Source organism: Excalfactoria chinensis, chromosome 7, assembly GCF_039878825.1.
Source record: "Excalfactoria chinensis isolate bCotChi1 chromosome 7, bCotChi1.hap2, whole genome shotgun sequence".
Taxonomy (NCBI): Eukaryota; Metazoa; Chordata; class Aves; order Galliformes; family Phasianidae; genus Excalfactoria; species Excalfactoria chinensis.
Window position 1 is genome coordinate 20,971,263 of NC_092831.1, and position 21,162 is coordinate 20,992,424.

At 37.7% G+C, this 21,162-nt stretch overlaps 1 protein-coding gene across 10 annotated transcripts in view; it reads right to left on the reverse strand.

The window, feature by feature from the left end:
• The window catches only part of ZNF385B (zinc finger protein 385B), a 153,823-nt gene that overhangs the window by 102,820 nt on the left and 29,841 nt on the right, over positions 1-21,162 (reverse strand). For 7 of the 10 annotated variants that reach the window (XM_072342213.1, XM_072342220.1, XM_072342214.1 and 4 more), the window contains exon 2: positions 18,498-18,800. In XM_072342213.1, coding sequence (XP_072198314.1) covers positions 18,498-18,798 — 301 coding nt within the window. In that variant the 5' untranslated portion in view covers positions 18,799-18,800. Of the gene's footprint in view, positions 1-11,922; positions 12,263-12,855; positions 13,159-18,497; positions 18,801-21,162 lie in introns of those variants that run through there. The other 3 variants (XM_072342217.1, XM_072342216.1, XM_072342222.1) reach the window with 3 other exon arrangements.

A 21,162-nucleotide genomic window follows, 5' to 3' on the forward strand; every position in this document is an offset into this window, starting at 1 on the left:
ACACAACCATGGGTTTTGAGATGTGCCTGCAATACAAAGAACCACTCAGTTGATTGTTATGGCATAGAAGACAAGCAGCTCTGAATTGAAATGCTTCTCCTTTATAGACAGAATAGCAGCAGGTCCTCTGCCAAGACAATGCTGAAGATATTAAAAAATAAACAAACAGAAAGTAACCTAAAATATTTAGTTGTTGTTGGTTGGGCTTTTATTTATTTATTTACTGGGGGGAGGGGAGGAGGGGAGATAGCTCTGTCCTTTTACAAGGCTACAAGAACAATTATACATTTCTGAAATCAAGATCCATAGTACCTCCACATGAAAGTTCTCCTTATATGATATTCAATGGCAGGTATTCTTCATTATTACCCACAGTATCAATTCTGGTTTTTGTTCTTAAAGATATCTTATTAGGTCTCCATGCTTCACATCTCCACCAATTCTTATTACCATTTCAAAACCCTATGGTGAAGCTGACAAGAAGCAGTATAGATTTGACAACCAGAAGCACGGATATCTAGCAAGAAATTACTATGCAAATATGTCTGCGAGAAGATAACATTAATAAATATTTGCTGACGAGCCTTTTAATCTAGCGGGTGGCACATTTATAATGAAAACTTAACAGCAGTTTAAGCTGAAGACCAGAAACCTCAAATGTACTTGTGGATGATGGATGACAAAGAGGAAAAACATTTCTGTGTGTTGTCATTTTTGAGGAACTGAGCCAATCTCACTACCTGAGATGAAAATACTTTCTTTCCAAATTCTCACTTGCTATGTTTTATTTACCAAAAAAGAAATCTTTTTGTTCAGCAGTTACTAGCAACTTCCAACACTTCATATTTCAAAGTACTCAGATGCTTTCAGAGCTGATTATGGAAGCGTAACAGGCAACACTAGGTTTGTCTTTAAAAGAAATCAGAGCAGCTACTTATTTTTAAAAAGCTTTATACATGTTAAACTTAAGTTAATTCTAAAGCTAAAGGAATATAAATCAGAGGGTAGCACTCCATACTTTGGCTTCACTGCTGAGAAAAAAAAAAAAAAAAAAATCAGTTCTGTAATTTAACATGAAGACAAATGTTAAGAAAAGGGGAGGAGATAGTTCCATCTGATTACATGAAAAGAAAACATATTGTTTTCAGTTTAGACTACAATACTTACAAGAATGTAAGACATCGTTCTGGAAGAAAAGTACCAGGCCTGGTGTAACTACAGTACAGGGAACTAGAAGTAGGGTTCAAGTAGCAGGAAAAACATTGGCAATTCAGAAGTGAACAATTTAAACCAGATACTGAAAGGCATACAGAAGAGAGAAGTCTGTTTCTATTTTGGTTTGAGCGTCCCCACAGTAGAAACTGCTGCAAAGTAACTTCCTTTTCTAATACAACCATAGCTGTGATTTTTCTTTCTTAAAATACTCAACTGAAACATTTTTTTGATTTATCAATGATCTGCACTCTCAAAATCCTTCTGCTCCAAATAGAGGCACACATACAGACACACAGATTAGGGATCACCCTGACACCCTGATTAGATAATCAGCAGCTTATTACACTAAAAGGTCAAGTTTGCAAGTGATACAGAAATCATATAAATAAATTCACAACAAAATTTAAACATATAGTGCTTTTTCACTTCTGTTGCCTTGGGGGAAGTTTGCTAACAGAAAAATGCCATATTCTGGCAGCGGGTTTACTGGAGTCAAATCCTGAACACCAATCTGCAAAATATAGAAAGATTAGCATCATGCTTTACAGTTACAAGCTTAAGAATAAGCCTGTTAACAGTGACACACTGTCCAGGAGGTTCTGCGCAACTACATTCTAAGCACTATTTTAAGTAAAACAGGAAGGAATTAGTCATCCAAATAAATTAATATGCTTACACCATGCTTCCACTCCTCCCACAAACTACAGAAAGAAGGCTTTGTGGATGGATCTGGGTGCTATGAACATGCTCCAAATGAGTTGAAGACATCCCAAGGATAATAGCCTGAATATCACATGGAACAATATTGCTCCTGGAGTACCCAGACAAAATGGGAAAACGCAAACGCCAGGGGAGTATCTGGCAAGCATTCCAGGTACTACTAGTAGTGATTAAATGAAAAAGAAGATTCTATGAAATTATTTACATGATTGGATTGTGGGCAGCCGGTTCCAAAACTTCAGGTAAAACATAAGAAAGATTCTGTCAAATGAATCAAATGCGATGTCTTTACAAACTGCTCAGAAAATAGGCAGAAGATACTGTATTCCCTGTTTTCTGTATTTATGGAAAATGCAATGTAGATAAATAAAAATGTAGATAAATAAAAGTCTTTGGAACTATTACTGAGAAAGGAACTCCATCTAAAACTAAAACTGAAGTCCCTTTTGATATTAAGATTCACACACCTGTAAAAAAAAAAAAAAAAAAGCCCCACACAGATCACCAGTATGAATCAAGCTTTTGAAAGAGAAGGTAAGAGATACTTCTTCCAGATGTTACAATTTGTGTTTGCAACGGCACACTTAATACAAGCAGCGATGGACTTGCCCAAGCTACCTAGGCAAAAAATGAGGATGTATATAATAGCAGGAGAAGACATTCCCAGGCTTGTAATACAGAAAATGCAGATACATATTAAAGTGCAATTCTCAGCAGTTAAGTTAATGGATAATTGAAGCAGTTCTGCAGTGTGACAACTGAACAGTGTAGCAACTGAAGTCCTTAAACTGAACTTGGATTTTTCTAAGTAACATGTTCTAGTTCAGTTGCAGTTATTGAACTTAACACCACACAGTTGCATACCAGAGAAAAAAATTCCTTCTAAAGAAGGAATTAAAAGAATTAAGGAGATTAAGACTTGGTGATTCCTTTGGTCATCAGAATCTTCCAAACCCAGTGGATATGAGTTTGATTCTGATTTTGTTTATAGCAAGAGAATGAGGCTAGACCATACATAGCTTACAAAATCCTTGACTTCCAAATTTCTTAGTAACAAATTTGCTTTGATCTGTGTAACAGGAAGATTATTCTCATTATTTTCAGTTAATTAGTAGATGTCCCTTCAGACTTTACCTCACTCTGGCAGCAAATTATTCTCCATCACAACAGCACAACCATATTCCTTGAGCATTAAACAGCAAGGACAAAGAGGAAAACAGAAAACATGAAGGAAAAAGAAAAATGTTAGTGGTTCTTCAAGCAGTCCTCCACTGTTTCTACACTGTTACTGATGTCACTCTCACAACTATATAAAGTCTGAAATCTTGAATTTGCACAACAATGTTTACTGACCCTAGTACTCTAACAGCAGGCAATAAACTACATGCTCATTCAACAGATGGTCTAGAAAATAATAAAAGGTAAAAGAATTTCAGTTTCAAACAAACTGGTGTTTTTGTGATGTCATCACTTTCTTACAGATTAACACCACTCATCAAGAGTTACTATTGTGGTGCATTTTACAACACAGCATTTCTAGCTGCACATTTTGTGACCATTAAGGACAGCAAAATTTGCTATTTTTTCACCCAAGTTCAGTGCGTGCTCTCTCTATCTTGTACATATCTTATACACAGGGACCTCACCCAATCTTCCCAAATGCCTGACATTTTTCCACCTGTGTCTTTGCCACAGAGAGATCAGTGTTGAACAAATGAGGTATATTGTCTTTCAGAGGGGCTGGATGAGCTCCCTTCTGTGTAGTACACAGCAGTTAGTCCCTAGAACGAAAACCTCTGGTGCAAGAGGGATCAGACTCAGATCACCTGAACTGGCTGCTAATCGACAACTAGCAGAAAGAACACAATTCATGACAATTATTGTCATTTGCATTTCTATCTTAGCTATTCAAAACACCTAAAGTAACTTTGGTAAGTTGCATCAACAGTGCAAAGGGAAGACTTGGAGCAACCGGAATAGTGTGCTCAAAACTGATGATCTATACTGCACATGATGTTATGATGTGGAATATTGACAGCAGCACCACAAAACTATGACAGTAACTCTAGGTTTTCAAAAGAGGAGACAACGCTATACAACATTTCTGGAGAGAAAATTTAAAAAGGAAAAAATTACTACATTGGTTCTAAGAAAGTCTGTCATTCCATAACCTACTAAGTATTTAAGCAAAAATAGACACAAATTATGATTATAAACATGGTCTGTCTTTGTCAGGGTAGATGCCCAGCACAATTCCCTTTTTCCCTTCTACCACTGGAATCTTGACACAAAATGTGACTAAAATCTATAGCCTTAACTTCAAATAGGCCCATAAATTTCAGAATGATGCTTGGCCTTCAATAAATTAAGAGTCCTCCAAGTGTATTTCTTGTACATAAAAGACAACTACACAGGCAAACCTAAACTAACAATCAAAGAATTCGACAAAGCTTTTCATTCTTCTTCTTTTAGTGAAGGTGGCTAGAATTATTACTTGAAAAAAATAATAGTAAAATTTAAATCATCTGATAAAATTATTATTTAGAAAGACATTCTTAATGGTTTTTGAATGCTGTTCAATTTAATAACATGCCTATTAGGCATAAAATGGCGTTTTAAAGATAAAAGACCAGTACATTAAATTTTATTTCCGAACAAAGAGAAAAAGGTGAAGTACATCATATTTATTCAAATATTAATCTCTTGTTATTCAAATACAAAGCAACACAAAATACTTGAAAAGGTTCATTATTTTCTAGTTTTTCTCATGCTGCTTTGCTACTGGGTATCTTGATATAGTTTAGAGCAGCAGGATGTTTCTGCCTCTACCGAGTAACTGATGGTGAATGATGTGAAACACTGCAAGCATCAAACACTACCTATTTGCAAGGAACATTTTTTAGAATTTAGGAATTTATAAAGCATTTAGATGAATAGCTTTTCCACCCAAATATTCATGAGTAAATATTCTCTTGCAAATCATAACTAGATTACAGGCAATTCATAAAGTGTTGCTAAATTATTACCTTATTAATTTGGATTTTAAGCTTCATTGATTATCCAGTTCAAAAACATTTCCCACAAAATGATACCAACTGCATAGATACCATGCAGTAACAATGGTTTCAGCACTGAAGTCTGCCATGTAAGAGAAAACAATGTCAACCAAAATATTTTACCCCAAGTGATATTCAGTAATCTCTACAACAAAGTGTTTCCACTTGTTTCTCCCGAGGAAGGGGGAAAGAAACAGGAGAAAAAAATCTTCCTTGCAAAGAGAAATACTTCCTAGAAAGAAGAAATCATTAAAATGAGCAAATGCTGGCAAATGATAAACAAAATGAAGAAACAACAAAAATATTTTTAGTTGTTTCTGCCAAATCTTGTTTCTGTCAATAGCTCTTAACAAAAAAATCTGCCGCTACATCTTTCAGATAAACATTCCTATTAACCAGAAAAAGAAAAAAGCAGAATGTTTCCATGATGATTTAATCCTCAGCAAATAAGTTTCTGGTGTTTCAGCTTTGGCATTTCTGAAGCCTGTGTCCTGCTTACTAGCCAAAGTGGCTGAGGAGTTTGTATCTTATTTTCAGTAGTCTGGGTACACAGGTGCCCAGTGCTATTTATGTTTCTTTAAAATAAATAAATAAAAGAAGCTGTTACAGTGACTGCTGAATACAATAGGGACTGTTACTATCCAGAACACCAAACTCCAGCCTTGCTGCTAACAAATCTGGCCACAATACACTAATTGCAATTCCTAACAATACACTTCAGTTCTTTCCAACCAGCCTGTATTTTCTTGATGAAGTGATTTCTGTGACTCTTTATCCAGATGTCCCACTCTTAAGCCTCGAAATCTTCCTCACAACTTTATTTTCTCCATGGTCTACTTCAGTCTGCTCTGCTGATAAAAAATAGAAGACTCATCTTCTAGTGACTCCTAGGACTATGCATTCTACCTGTTATGAAACAAAATAATTCAGGATGCCATCATTGCAAGCACTCTATGCTGAGTGAGAAGTTGAATACCTGTCCGCAAAAAATTTAAAATCCATGTTAAGCAAAATGAAAAACAGTTTTAGGAACACCCTGCATGGATTTCTTCTGAAGAAAAAAGAGAAATGGAGGCCCCTGAGTGAAATTCACAAGTTTCCAGCTGATGATTCAGAAATCAAAATTTATGTTTTAATGAATGCTTGAAGAGAGCAGAAGGGAAACAATAGTACCATTGTCCTACATTAAATCCTTTGACAGAAAACCACATAGGTTGCTAATTTCTATATATATGACTTTCTTATTTTTAAAAGAGCAGGGAAGAGCTCCTACATAGGTCCTTAGCCCAAGAACAGGTTTAAACCAGCACACTAGGGACCTGCTCTCTGTCTCTTCCTCTAGCTCAGTAAGAATATAAATAACATCCAACCAAATAACTCTAACAGAAGGGAAAAACAAACCAAAACAACACACAAACAGAAAACCACAAAGAACTGAGAAATCCCTGCATGTGTAAACAGCTGTTAACCTCCCATACTTCAGGAGCAAGACTTCAAGCTCATGTACTGATCAGAGCATAGGTTTCATATGCTGTTCAGAGTCACTGCAGAAACTACTGTGTGACATTATCAAATGTTATAACACAAAGAATTCCCATCTAGCCAGTAGTTTGACATTTTCACACTGCCTAGCAAGAAATGTTTGCCCATCAAGCTTTCAGTCAAATCTTTTCACTCACCTAGCTCCTACAACATACTCTAAGAACTCAAAAAGTGTCAGTTCTTAATTTGAAAAATTACTAAAGCACTGATCATTAATTTGAAGGTCTGCACTGATCATGCACAAAAAAGCTCCACTCAGGATAGTTCAAGAACTACCCAAGGCTAATGAATTTAGCCTTTCATCTGCCCAGCTGCTGCTGTCAATACAAAAGAAACCTCTTTAGTCCTTACAGATCAAAAAGTACTCTGCTTTCCTCCCATCAGAAAAGAAAACAGGAACAAAAAACCTCCATCAAAGGAAAGTTATCTGGTCCATTTTCTTTTGAAAGACATGTTATGTGCACTGCTCAGAATCCAGCAATACAGAAAGCATATAGAAGAAAGCAGAGCTTCTTGGCTGAACATTCTGGGTGAGGCTTCCAGAACATCTCAACTCCTGCCTGGCTCTCTAGCTTATCGGCACAGAACAACATGCTGAAACTCCAGCTTCAGCAGTAGGCTTCAACAGGGCTGCCACAGTGTCAGCTTACTCTCCTCTCTTGGCAAGAATCATAAATGACCTTCACTGAAAAAGGCAAATTCATGATTTCCACACAGAGCTTGCCTAGTCTCAAGTCACAATCAAGTCATCAACATGGAATTGCTTACAACTCTAAACCACTTCCCCAGTTATTTTTTCCTTTTAGCTTACAGTATCCTCTTTTTCAGGATCTTCTTGTAAGTAAACTTGCAGTAGTGAAGCTGCTGTCCCCAGACCACTCAAACAATAAAAGAACCCATGTATTAACATTGACGTCTTCTAAAGGATCTTCTGAAGAAGAAATTGAAGTTATGCTGCCATATGAAAACTGTCAATCTGAAACAGAAAAGCTCTCTTGAAGCTGTAGAGTTTCATACTAGGAAGTTCTGACCAGTTTAACTAGCATTCCGGATCTTGCTTCTCTCATTACATACCAATGTGAAATGACAGGAAGGGAAATACACAGCAATAAAGACACTTGGAAAAAGATGCAAGATCTCTGGAGCTGAAAGTACCTTACATGCAACAAAGTATTGGAACAAAGAACTAGCCAGCTTGAAATCTGACAAGCATATATTTATAGCTATAAAAAGCACATATAAAAAAAATCTCACAAAGAATAAAAGGACAAGAAAAGACATTCTAGCTAAAGTACTTAAAGAAATAAAACAAATTTTATATGTCATGGTTGTAACATGTCAGACATCATTTTCCAAATGTCTGTAATGATGTTTTCTGCTTGGTAGCCTTTAAACATGCACTGGAGAATAACAAGCAAATTTATTCAGAAGTCCTAAAATGACAGCAACAGTGTATTTATTCAAAGGTCCTAGAGTGACAGCAACCATCTTTTTTCAAACTGTATAAAAAACAAGCTGTCAGTTTGCATCTACTTCATGACTACGGGATGCTCCAAAAACCATGACTTTGAGAAAGGGGCTTTGTTGAACTGGCATTCTGCTACCTTCCCAGAGACTTTTAGCAGCACTCTCCAGAGATTCCACTCCTTCCTCCATGACCACAGAATAATCCAAAACTGCTACACCCAGTTCAGTTTACTTCTTAACAGGTTGACCTCCAGCTTCTTTCCCAAAAATGGTATATTGGTAGATGATCAGGACTTGTCCTCAGTAGTTAGGACAAAACCCATCATTTCTAGACCCCACTGTGTCTTCCACAGAAAACATAGTTAGGATTTTGTGCCCAGCTGACACAACTTGGCAAGAAAAAATAAAATTATATCATAAAAGTTGTTCATTGCAGCATCAAGACAAAATTATGGAAACTCTTATTAGAAGCAGCACAGTTTCAAGTTTCCTAATATACAACAGAGATTAATGCAAACTGGGTAAAGTAATCCAAGTGAAGCCTAACACAGTACAATATTAATCAACTTCATTTTTCACCATGAGTAGCTGCTATTAAGGGAATGATTTTTAATCTGGAAGGCTAGAACATTCTCCCATGATTCAGCCTCACCTCTGAGCAGAAGAAGGTAACAGATAGATCCTCCTGGAAGCTATGCTAAGGTATGTGGAAGAGAAAGAGGTGACATGAAACAATCAGCACAACTTCACCAAGGGCAAGTCCAGCCTGATCAGCCTAGTGGCTTTCAACGATGGCATAACTGCATCAAAAAGAAGAGCCATTGATGACATTGTCACGGACTTCAGTAAGGTCTCTGACACAGTCCCCCATAACATCCTTCTCTCCAAATTGGAAATCTACAGATTTGATTAGTTGAACTGTTTGATGGATGAGGAACTGGTTGCAAAACTGTACTCAGAGAGTGGTGGCCAATAGCTCAATGTCCCTATGAAGATCAGTGATAAGTGGTGTCCCTCAATGACATCAACAGTGGGACTGAGTGCACCCTCAGCAAGTTGCAGATGACACAAAGCTGCATGGTGTGGTTGAGACAACTTATGGATGGGATACTGAGATAGACTGTATCAGTGAGCCCAGGAAAATCACATGATATTCAATAAAGCCATCTAGGTCATGGCCATCGTCACTATCAATACAAGTTGAGGGATGAAAAAAATTGAGCATAACCCTGCTGTAAAGTAGTTGGGAGTACTGGTGGATGGGAAGCTGGACATAAACCAGTAGTGCACCCTTGTAGCCCAGAAAGCCAATCCTATCCAGGACTGCATCACAAGAAACCTGGCCAGCAGGTGGAAGGACGTGACCCTGTCCCTCTACTCTGCACTGGTGAAAGCTCACCTGGAGTACTGTGTCCAGGTCTGGAGTCCTCAGTCAGGAACGACATGGACCTGTTAAAGGCCATCCAGGGGAGGAGGGTCAGAGAATGACAACTCCCCTACGAGGACAGGATGAGAGCTGGGACTATTCATGAAGAAGAGAAAGGCTCCAGAGAGATGTGAGGAGAGTCTTTCACTATCTAAAGGGAGGCTGTAAGAAAGATGACACACTCTTTAGCAGGGTCTGTGATGATAAGACAAGGGAAGGTTTAGACTGGATATAAAGAAAAAGCTTTTTGTGCTAAAGGTAGTGAGGCATCAGAGCAGGTCGCCCACAGAAGTGGTGCATGCCCTGTGCCTGGGGACACTCAAGGTCAGGCTGAACAGGGCTCTGAGCAACTTGATCAAGCTGCAGGTGTCCCCGCTTATTGAAGGGGAATTAGACTAGATGCCCTTTTAGGGTCCCTTATGATTTTAAGAATGAAATACAGATTAAAAAAAAAAACAGCTGCCTAATCAATTTACAAATTATATGTAATACAGAAGGTTGTTTTTTTTTTTTTTTAAAAAAAAAGTATTCACTAATACCTCACAGTGAGTCCTTAAAAGTTTCCAGATAGACTCTGTAACACATTCTACTGTTGCAGTCTAGAATGACTCTCTTGGATGTTTAGGGTGCCTCATAGACACGTGTCAAGTGCACTTTATCTTGATCACCAAATAAACACAGAGTAAGATATCATCAACGGATAGTAATTTTCCATGTCACAACAGCGATTTTTGCAAAGTGATTTAAAAATTCAATATGAATCTTAAGAAGGTGACAATCAGTCTAATATTTTTATGTAATAAATAACAAAAATATGCTTAGGAATGTTATATGAAAAACTACAAAATCATACCAAAATTCTAACTGAAATGTGAATCACCCAGCGTGGTCACTGGGGACAATTTTCCTTGATTAGAGTCTCCTCCACCTGGTTTTATTGTTTTTGGTTTTTTTTTCTGCTGTTTTTTTTTTTTGTGTGTGTGTGTAGTTTTTTTCCTTTCTTGTTGGGGGTGGAGGGGGAGGGGGGGGGGGGGGTGGAGGGGAGAGGGAAGGTTATCTCCAAAGAACACCTTAGCAGAAGCTATCAGCTTTGACAGAACACCAAAATTCTGGCACTGAACCAGAAATTGACCATTACCATAAAAAGAACTGCTAAATGAGAAACCATGTGCTCAGTATAAAACTAATTTCATGCTTTCAAAAGCACACAGTGGCTTCTAGCAAGATAGTGGCCCTGGGACTTGCAAAGACAGATTGGCTAATACAAATGGTGTGTGCTCCTGATGCAGTCTGCTTAGCCAAGCTTTACATGTACTGGCAGTAAATGGAAATTCTCGAATCTTCTGTCAAACAAATACACACTTATCTATAACTTTAGAGCTGAAAGCTATAAAACAGCTGCCTCATAAATATATTTAGCAGGAAAATGCATGAGCTGTCCTAGTTCCTTGTAAAAAAAAAAAAAAAGAAAAAAGAAAAGAAAAAAAAAGCATAACAAAAAACACAGCAGCCTTTACACAGAAAGCACAGACATTTTTAGCAAGCAAGAAAAAATGTTTTAATAAGTATTTTCAGCTTCTTCCCTTCTTTTATTAAAATACTTACAATCAGAAGATCCAAATAAAATCATAGCAGGTCTCACAACTCAACATATTAGCAGAACAACAGTGCTTAATGAGTTTGATTTTTTGAGTGTTCTGCTATAAATTCTCAAACTTTTTTTTTTTTTTAAACAGGTACAAAGTTCATTTTGTTTTCGATAATGCTTCTTTCGAGCTTAAAGATTTACTACAACAACTTCACAGACTACCTTCAGCACAGTATCTGTTCCCTTAAATAAAACTTACTGCACTAAATCTCAAATTTAACTGATTAGGGAGAAGCGACAGTAATTTTATACCCCTCTCAAAGCAAGCTGTCAGTGCAAATGAATTATCGGATGCTATCCTGGGCATGGCAGGTCATAACTTTTAATATTAACAATGACAGACATAGACAACATGTCAAATCCAGTATACAATTTATTTCCTTCTTCATTTAAATAGCTTAGCTGAAGAATCCAACAGCTCTTGTGCTTTGCATTGAATTATAACTATAATTTGAGATTTAACAAGCCAAAAAGGAAGCTCTTGCAAGGGGTATTTAGTCACACTGTTAATTAGTTTCTTCCTGTAACAATAATACAGCACCACTAACATGATTCAAAAACACTTAAAACGCATAGGAAGTCACCTAGTGAAAAGATGCCCTCTGCAAGCAGCAGCAAGAAAGGAATGGGAGCTTGCCACACATTAAGAGTTACTCTGAATACTGAAATAAGAAGAGAATGAATTAATGTATGACATACATTGTAATTTTTCTTAATATTTCCACTGGAGTAACTAAAATATAAATGACATGCATACAGAAATACTGCCAAACATGTAAGCATTCACTACTAATATCATATCACAAAGGAATTAAGTGAAGTTTAATTTAAAAAATAGTCATACTCACCTCTACTGGGAAGTCCACTCCACATTATGGCAGTAGTATTTAATGAGCTCAAATGGAACTAAGTGACATAAACAAAACTTCCAGTACGTGACCAATATGATCTACAGTGCTACAGAGCCTTGGCTCCAGCCCTGCTCCTCTGTCACAGTGCACTGGCACACCAGTGCAGCTCCAAACCTTCCCAGATGCTGCCTTATAGCATTGCTCATTGAAAATCCTTCACACGCTGGCAACATTTTAGGGAAGGACAAGCACACTCTGAGTCATTTGTAAAGAAAGCAAAGCAATTTCAGTTCTGTATCTTCATGCAGACGGAAACACAGAGCACTGTCAAAGTAGAAGTCTGAGGTGAATATATGCTGAGAAACAGGCAACCTAAGCAGTCATTATCAATGCATGAAATCAGCCAGTGATCAAATTCAAACAAACCATAAAAAGGGTATGATTATGAAACGCTCCGCAGATCCAGCTCCAAACCACACAGAACGAAGAATCATTTATCTAGCCTGTGTAAATGTTAAAAATAGCTCTGTCTCTTCTACAATGAGCACGAGACAGAGGAGAAGCTGTAGCCTGTATTGTGGTGGTTTGCTACTGGGAAAAATCTGGCAATAAAAATTAATGATTCCTTACAGCTTTTCTAAATAAGATTAATTTACAATTACGCAGATGAACAAACAAGTACTCTTTAACCACATAACTGACAAAGCCAATTGAATTTATACAAATACGATACCTGCTAGAGAGAAGCATAACTGGTTAGAGGTATTTCAGAATACAGACCCACCTGTACAGATGGGCAGATTAAGTATTTGTCCCCCTCAAAAATAAAAAATGAAAATAAAAATAAATAAAAATCAGCTACTAAAAGAATGACATTACACAACTAATGCCTTTGCTTTTCAAAAGCAATAATAATTTCTCATTACTTACTATGAAAAATCTCCATGGCTTATTAAATTCATGCTCTTCCTACTCCCACAGAGCCTTCCCACAGTGTAAATCCTTTTGTCTTTTCAGGTACTTTGCACATTTTCTTGCCGAAAAAAGGTAAGAGGGCATGTGCCACTGTGCACACCCACACCCTCAAAGATTTTAAATACACAGAATAATAAGAATTAGATGTCAAGTTTACAAAGAAGTAGAAGGACATGAGGATTATTACCACAATACCTGTACAGTTATCCAAACATACTACTGTGTCGTGAGACAGCTATGAAAGAAATTTTGACTGGCTCTGTACCCAGATGATGATACTCACTGTAGAGAATACCTGATACACTTTTGCAAGATATGAATAGTAAAAAAAAAAAAAAAAAAAAAAAAAAAAAAAAAAAAAAAGTTATTTTTTAACATTATTTCATTCATTTCTATACTCAATCGCTATTGGAAAGACACACTGAATAAAACTGATAAATCTGCACTTAAAGAAACCACAGCAGGTGACCAGCTGTATTTTTTGTTTTGAGCTCTACAACATCGGATTATTGGACATTATGAACGTCAGTTCTTTACCGCAACATAATTGCCCCCTAAGAGAGATAATAAGCCATCAGCAAAGGAATTCTGCAGAGGTTTTTGATACAGGACTATACTTACGCACACTCCTGTGCTAGGGGCTAGTGCAACAAGTGGCAATGGTTGTAACCAATTCCATTTTGAAACCCTTCCCCACTCCACCTACAACAAATCTGCCTGTAAGCAGTTTTTCTACCAGACTAGTCACATACCAGGTATGCTTACAAGTGTCACTCATGTACTCACTGCCTCCAAGAGGAGAACGTGGGGACTACAGGTGAATATTTGTTCTGATTCCCATTGATAACTTAAAAAAAAAAAAAAACAAAAACAAAAAAACAAAAAAACAACAAAACAACAACAAAGAAAAAAAAAAACCAAAAAAACCCCAAAAAAACAACATGTTTTTTCCTTAATTTTATATCATCACAACAACAGAAAAATAAGAGCCCACTTCTAAATAAATGTGTTTTATGTTGCAAGAAGAATGTTAACTTAATAGCACATATTTCCTAAGTAAATTGCGGGAGATATTCAAGTGACAGAAATAATGCAGGGCAGTACATCAAATACAGCCTTGTTCAGAGGAACGCTGAATAAGGAAAGAAGTCAGTTTATAGTGAGAAGTGAAATACTATGTTTCTCAACAGCTCACTAACCTAAGTTAAATTACAAGAGTATAACCTCTTTTTTTGTTGTTTGTTTTAATTGTATTAGAGGAATGTAATAATTTTCTTTTTCTTGTGAGACTCTAATCTTAGGTTCTGCCAAAGAGATAGACTTAGCCCAGAAAAGGACAGCAAAGAGACAGGGCAACTCCCTTTCTCACATGGACAGAAGAACACTCCCCGACATAGAATCATCACTTCACTTGGCTTCCCAAGAGGGCTGTAAGGCAGCAGAGAGAGAAGGCAGAACAGCTGGCCTTACACAAGTGTAGAAAGGGTTTGGGTACAAAACAACAACAAATAAACCCATAGTGCTTTCCCATTACCCTCTGTAGACCTGCACACTACTTCCATTGTTACATATGTAGGAGTTGAGGAAGATACAGCTCACCAAATTTTTAAAGATACTGTTGGTTGCTGCTTACCATTCTTCTGAGTACTCACTAGAATAAGTAATAAACATATTCTGTAATAATACTTAGGTAATCCTTGTTTGCTTTTTTCTTTTTTTCTTAAAGAAAAACGTCAGATACATGCTGACAAGGTATTTCAGGGTCCAGTTCAAGAAAGCAAAAATTCTGTTCACTGTTGAGATGGCACAAAGCAGTTCAGATGGCTACTAAGCTACATGGCAGAAAGTAAGTCTGTGTCCAGCTCAGGATTCAAACCTAAATACAAAGCTGTCCATTTAGGATCTGGTTCTGCTGGCAATCAGAAGAACAGGGAAAAACTTCATTGAAATAAGAGTACTGCACTGCAGCTTCCTTCGGTTGTAGCATATCATCACTTAACCCGTGGTTTCTGATTCTCATCGCTGATCCTGTGAAGGTGCACTGCCAGTATGACTTCCTTCACCATCCTGTAAAAGTCTTCCTCACACACATTCACTACAGTAAGTGTGGGCATGTACATGTAGGGCTACTTGAGATATACTCAGAACCATTTACTGACATAGTCTCCCCTGCCCCCCCAGATCAAATATTTAAGAAATTTTTAGTTCAAATGAGATCTCAAGGAAGGCCCTTGTCATTTGGCACAGACAAAGGCACTTCATAACTCGAGACATTTAATTTGGGAACCTGGTATGCAAGTTATCTACCCAGGCCATAGATCCTGTAAAGCATGCGCATCCAACCTGCTACTTTTTCATTGTTGTTGCTCTTTTATTAAATAATAATAATAATAAAATAAAAAAGTAAAAAACAAAAAACAAACAACCAATGTCCTGTTACTAAAACTATATTGTATATTTCATCTGCAACCCAAGACAATTCCTCTTCAAAGACACTCAAGCAAGCCAAAAGTTTGACACTATTCAGAGAGCTTTAGCTGTAAGCTTTTCTGCCCCCATTGCCTTGAAAGGATGCCCAGACTTCCCACATAACACAGCATCTCAAGATAGCAAAACTGTGTTAATTTCTGTTGCCACAAGTGGGGGGGGGGGGGGGGGGGGGGGGGGAAGCCAACAACAACAAAAAACCTAACAAAAACGTGACTTCTCTATACTGCTTTGCTCTCCTCCAGTACCCCATCGAGTCCAGGACACCGATCGAGTGGGGGATCAGAGTTTGTGAAGCAAAACCGGTGTTCTCCAATGGAGAAACGAGACGAACAGAACGACGCCGTTCAAAATCCTGCCGCAGCACACGTTAACAAACAGTTCATGATCGCTCGGCCCGTCGGCTCTACGGGCAGGCCGAAGGCAGCGACAGCACGCGTTGTTGCGGAGCACGGCGCAGGCTGCAGCCCCACCTGCTGGGCGCAGGCACCGCTGCATGCCCCCGGCCCGTGCCCTCGGCGGCCGGCGTCAGGCGAGCGGCGTGCGGTCGGCACATACAAGTGCCCTTGACGCAGCACGGGCTTCTTTCCAGAAGCCCAGCTTCTAACTCCAAGCTAAAGAAAGGGTGTCTTCAGGTAAGTGCATCAAATCACCAAGGCCTTCTCTTTCGGTCAGTTCATTTCTTGATTCAATCAGTTTTGAAATTTGTCCAAGATAGAGAAAAGCAGCTTTTGATCTTTGCTTCAATTGTATTAAATTGCTGTGGGAGAGACTGACATGAAGGTAGAGCACATCTAGTAATATTGTGTGTAAACTCCAGCAATGGTGGATAATATCTTTTGAAACTCTATGACAAATTCGCCCTTAAGAATTAGCTTTTAAGTTATGAAATATTTCAAGTCTAAATACATAAATCCCACTGTCTGTATACTTTAGAGAATTATTACCAGGAACTGGAATTCCAGGTCCCTGGTCTTGGGAAGTTTTTCCATGAAGGACCATTACATAACTTACTCGAAGTTATGAGCCAGAATTTGAGGTATATGTAAAACACATTGGAGGCTAAAAATTAAAAGGATGTATTATAACATCCTGAAGCTACTTGTCACAGAGGGGACCTCAAAAGAGAAGAAATGTGAAAATATGCCTAATGACTCCTTTGTGTACATCTGCATTTGGAAGAAAGCCCATCAACAGCCAGTGAGGCTGGAGATGGTGCTTGGATGGAACAGTTCAGTTGCAAAGGCTCAAAGCAGACAGGTCTGTAATCTCGGTCTCCATATTCTGAACATACATTTACAGGCATGCATATTCCCAATCACTTTTTTTTTTTTTTTTTTTTTTTAAACAGGAATATTATTTATTCTACAGTCATCTGATGAAGACAGAGGAAATATCTCACCATAGATTACCAGGAACCCTTGTAGAAAGCTGCAATTGCTCACCAGCTGGTTCATCAGAAGAGTATACAGTTGTAACAGTGAAGCATGAGAAGGGCTATTTGCTTTCTTTGCACGTGGAATCAAGTCTGTTCACTGGTGAGGTGAGATGAACAGAATTGTTCTCTTACCATCTGCACGATTAATTGTTTACAGTGTTAGCCAAAGAAACGAGAAAGGCAGACTCGCATTACAAGAGATAATAACACTCCAGAGGACACGGATTAAAACTGAGCCTAGATAACATCAATTTATAAGAAAATTAATTTCTACTTATTTTTGAAAGGTGTTCTTTGAGAATGACATTTTGGTAAATGCTGTTCCTCTAGTGTCTCTTAAGCATGACATTAAGCTGTCTATGCGATACATTCTTTCCTCTAAATGCTTATGACACTAACATCCTTCAGCTATTTCAATATGCACTGGATAGACTAGTGTAAGGTACTAAATAAGTAGCATGCGGTTTAATACAGAGGTAAATGAACAAAGCATACTGCTCAAAAAATAAACCAACCAAAAACAACCACAGGAGTTTTAATTGCTGTGCCATATAGTAGCCCCAAAGTGTGTGTTCCACCAATCTTAAAATTCACTGCAGTATTTTCATATCTATTTGTCACAGAATCAGAAGTATGATTTGCTCTACCTCTATTAATGTGAGATATAAACGATGCTCTTTGAGATCAACCTCAGCCCTTTTGCATGCTACAGAATTTAAAAATAAAATAAATAAATAAATAATAAAAATAATAACAGGTAGTTTAACAAATAAATGGAAGGGGGAAAAAGTATCTACTTCAATTGTGAGTAAGAAAAGCATCCTTAAAGCGCTCCAACGAATTTTCCTCAGTTTTTGGAACATCACAAAAAAAGGATAATCCTGCAGCAAAATCCTTATACACTGAACATCAAAAGCAGTAGACCATCTGGCATACCAGGACCCCTTATGAAAAGGGAAGGAGAGACACAATACCCTTTCCCTTACAACTATAGAAGTTCAAATTATTTAATGAGTTTAACCTCCTGTATTGCTTAGAGAAGTAGGAAAATAATCCATTTTTCACATAATATATACGAGCCAATTCTAACAAAGAGAAAGAAAAAAAGGTTTCTGTGTGGTTTTTGTTTGTGTGTGTAACATACTTTGCAACTTTTCATATTGCTTGAGCAAAACACGCTTAGGACAAATGAAGGACCTCTGTTTTGTACAGTTAATAAAAAGTATTGTTTCAAACTACTTCTCACTTGAATTAGAGTAACCAAAACTCAGACCAGTAAAAGCAGAAAAGATTAAAGGGCCAGGTTGTTAAAAGTTGCATTTCTCCTCCTTTCCTACTAGTATATTTCTTAGAAGTTTCTCCGGAGCATACAACATCCTTCCAGAACTTCGTTGTTTGGGAAAAACATGAATGACAAATGCATGACTCCACTACATGCATCTCTACTAAGCAAAGCCCAACCCAGTCATAATCATGCACTGACATAATACTGCTTAAATAAAATCAGCTTCACAGGAGAGGAAACACACCAATAATTCTCAGTATGACAAAATATTAATTGCTAGTTTTATTCTCTATTGCGTTTAATGGTTATGCTGGCTGGAAAAGGTATGGCTTAAAAATTTCCTTAAATTTCTTGTCCAAAATGCAACATTTCTTACTGATCACATACCTGTGCTTGTACTTGGAAACAAGGTGCCAGGAGCTGTACTTGTAGGGAGCTTTCCATTATTTAGCTGCTTCACTCTTTTCAGGTGAGACTTGCCATTGTAATGAACTTGAGCTTGTGCTGCAGAGTTCAGCTGTATATTGCACACTTCGCAGAAGGAAAACAGTATCTTCTTTTTTTCTTTGCCTAGTTGATAGTCTTGTCTGTCATTTTTCAATCCTTTTTCTTCAGAACTCCGTAGAACAGCTGGCTGATTCATAATCCCATCTTCAAAGACACGGTCAGGACTTAACGGACGTTTCATACCTACAGAACAAAAACTAAAGTGTTATTGGAAGTCTATTAGTAATGCTTAATACCAAATCAGTATTTTTGTCTTCAGAATGAAGTAAAACAAACCACCAATTCCAATACATAAGGTTCCACATTATAGAAGCATCTCTTTATGGAGAAATGCATGCATTTGTGACACACCTCAGAGACAAGAAATAAGTAGTTGGGTCCATGCCCAGTGACAACTTACAACTCTGTTCTGCAAGCTCTCTGATTTAAAGCAGGTTCATTATTACATCCCCAGCAGAGGATAAGATCATCTTCATATGGAATAATTAGGGTTGGAAAAGATCTCAAAAATCATCTAGCCCAACCACCATTATTGTCCATTGAACCATATCCCCGGGTACCACATCTATACATCTCTTGGACACCTCCACATACAGTGACTCCACCACCTCCCTGGGCATTCCATTCCATTCCAGTGCCTGATCAGTCTTTCTGAGAAGTTTTTTCTAGTCTCCAATCTGAACCTCCCCTGGTGTAACTTGAAGCCAATCTCTCATCCTGTCATTAGTTACCAGGAGAAGAGGCTGACTCCTGCTTTGGCACAACCTCCTTTCAGGTCATAGCAGACAGCGATAAAATCTCCCCTGAGCCTGCTCTTCTCCAGACTGAAAAGTTCCAGTTCCCTCAGCTGCTTTTCGTAAGACTTGTGTTCCAGATCTTTTACCATCCATTGTCCTCCATTGGACACACTGCAAATACATTTCCTCTATCTCATTACAAACTGATTCCAAAGCTTTCGAATTTCCTGTGCCCATAGTATTAACTGCTGCCCAAAGTACAATTATTTAAACAATGATTTTCTTTCATCATTATTTAGAAGGCAGTAAAATGCTTGTATTAACCTAATGAACACTTTCCACTGTTATTTATACCCAAAACTTCATCCCTCATACAAGCATTAAGACACCTATGATAGATCAATCTACATAGATATCTGTAACAGACTCTCAACTCCTTTATTATTAGAATTATCATACAGAGAAACGCCATCTAAAAGTTCATCTTGTGAAAACTAGGCAAATGCATAGCAAATGGCAGTTCCTGGACAAAAACTTAGGAGTCTGAAACATGCACTTGTTCCTAGAGAATAAATCCACAACACAGTAAATGAACTACATTGAACGAAGAACCAGTTCTTTGCTTTGTTCCCACAAGATGGAAATATAAAATACATATAAATATATAGATGTGTAGGCTGTAGGTACACAAGTGGTTTTTTAAAGGTTATTTAAAGGGCTGTTTGTACGGAGGGATGGAGTACTTCATTGCATTCCTTACTCTAGCCCATGCTTAAAATGCTAGTATTTGTACAAACTCCTCCCAAGCATGAGTCATTCTTCCTGTATTCTAAGTCAACAGTGTTTGTAGTCACATATCTGTTTCACACAGCTCTCAGCTCTGTCATCAAATAAAAAAAAAACACAAGCAGTACATTCATTAAGATGTACATCAAATATTAAAACTAAAAAACATTATTGCAGGTTGCAGGTACCCAATTGCTTTTTAAAACACATAGAAGTGGACCCTGAAAACCTAGGCTGTCACGCTAAATCATTTAAGCATAAGTATCATATTTCAAGGCAAGCAACCAAGATCCTTCACTCCGCTGAGCTTAGATGACATTTTCATCTGAAAATTTAATCTGCTCAGAGCTTTGGTATTTGTTACTTTTCAATGCATTTTTAAACCATAAATAACTTCCCCCTGCGCCCTTTGTTTTCTGATTTCTATTATTTTATTTTTACGCTGCTGCTCTAGCTTTTATTCCCTAAAGTAAGAAGCTGTGGGAAAATATAAATAAATTATATTACGCTGTTCTTTAAATTCTACTAACTTTAGAAAAAAAGATTTAATAATGAAACTAGTAACAAAAACACTCAGGTTGTCAGAGATTTCATAACCGTGTTGGCCGAAAGCAAGTAGCGATTCAATATGCAATTTAATAACTACCTAAGCAATTCAGTAAATTTTAAGCTCTTTACAAAATACCATAAGTGTGGATACATTTAAAAGTGGCAGAGGCTCATATCTGCATTGGTATGTATCCGGGATCAGAGGAACAGATGCTCTGTGCAGACAGCGGGATTAGAGGGCCTCCAGCAGCACTGCAATCTGACAAGGGGGTACTTTGGGAAACAGCAGCGTGGCACTGAATTAGGCTGCTGAGACATGGGATGCATACAGTCCTGGCCTGCACAGTTCAGTTCAGTTTCACCCAAAAACAATGAAGCCTCTCACTTGGCAAAGTCTGAGACCGCTATGCAAGACACACCAAAGCAAAAGTGAGTGGGGAAAAATGAGAAGAGATCTTCAAAAGTACATTTCC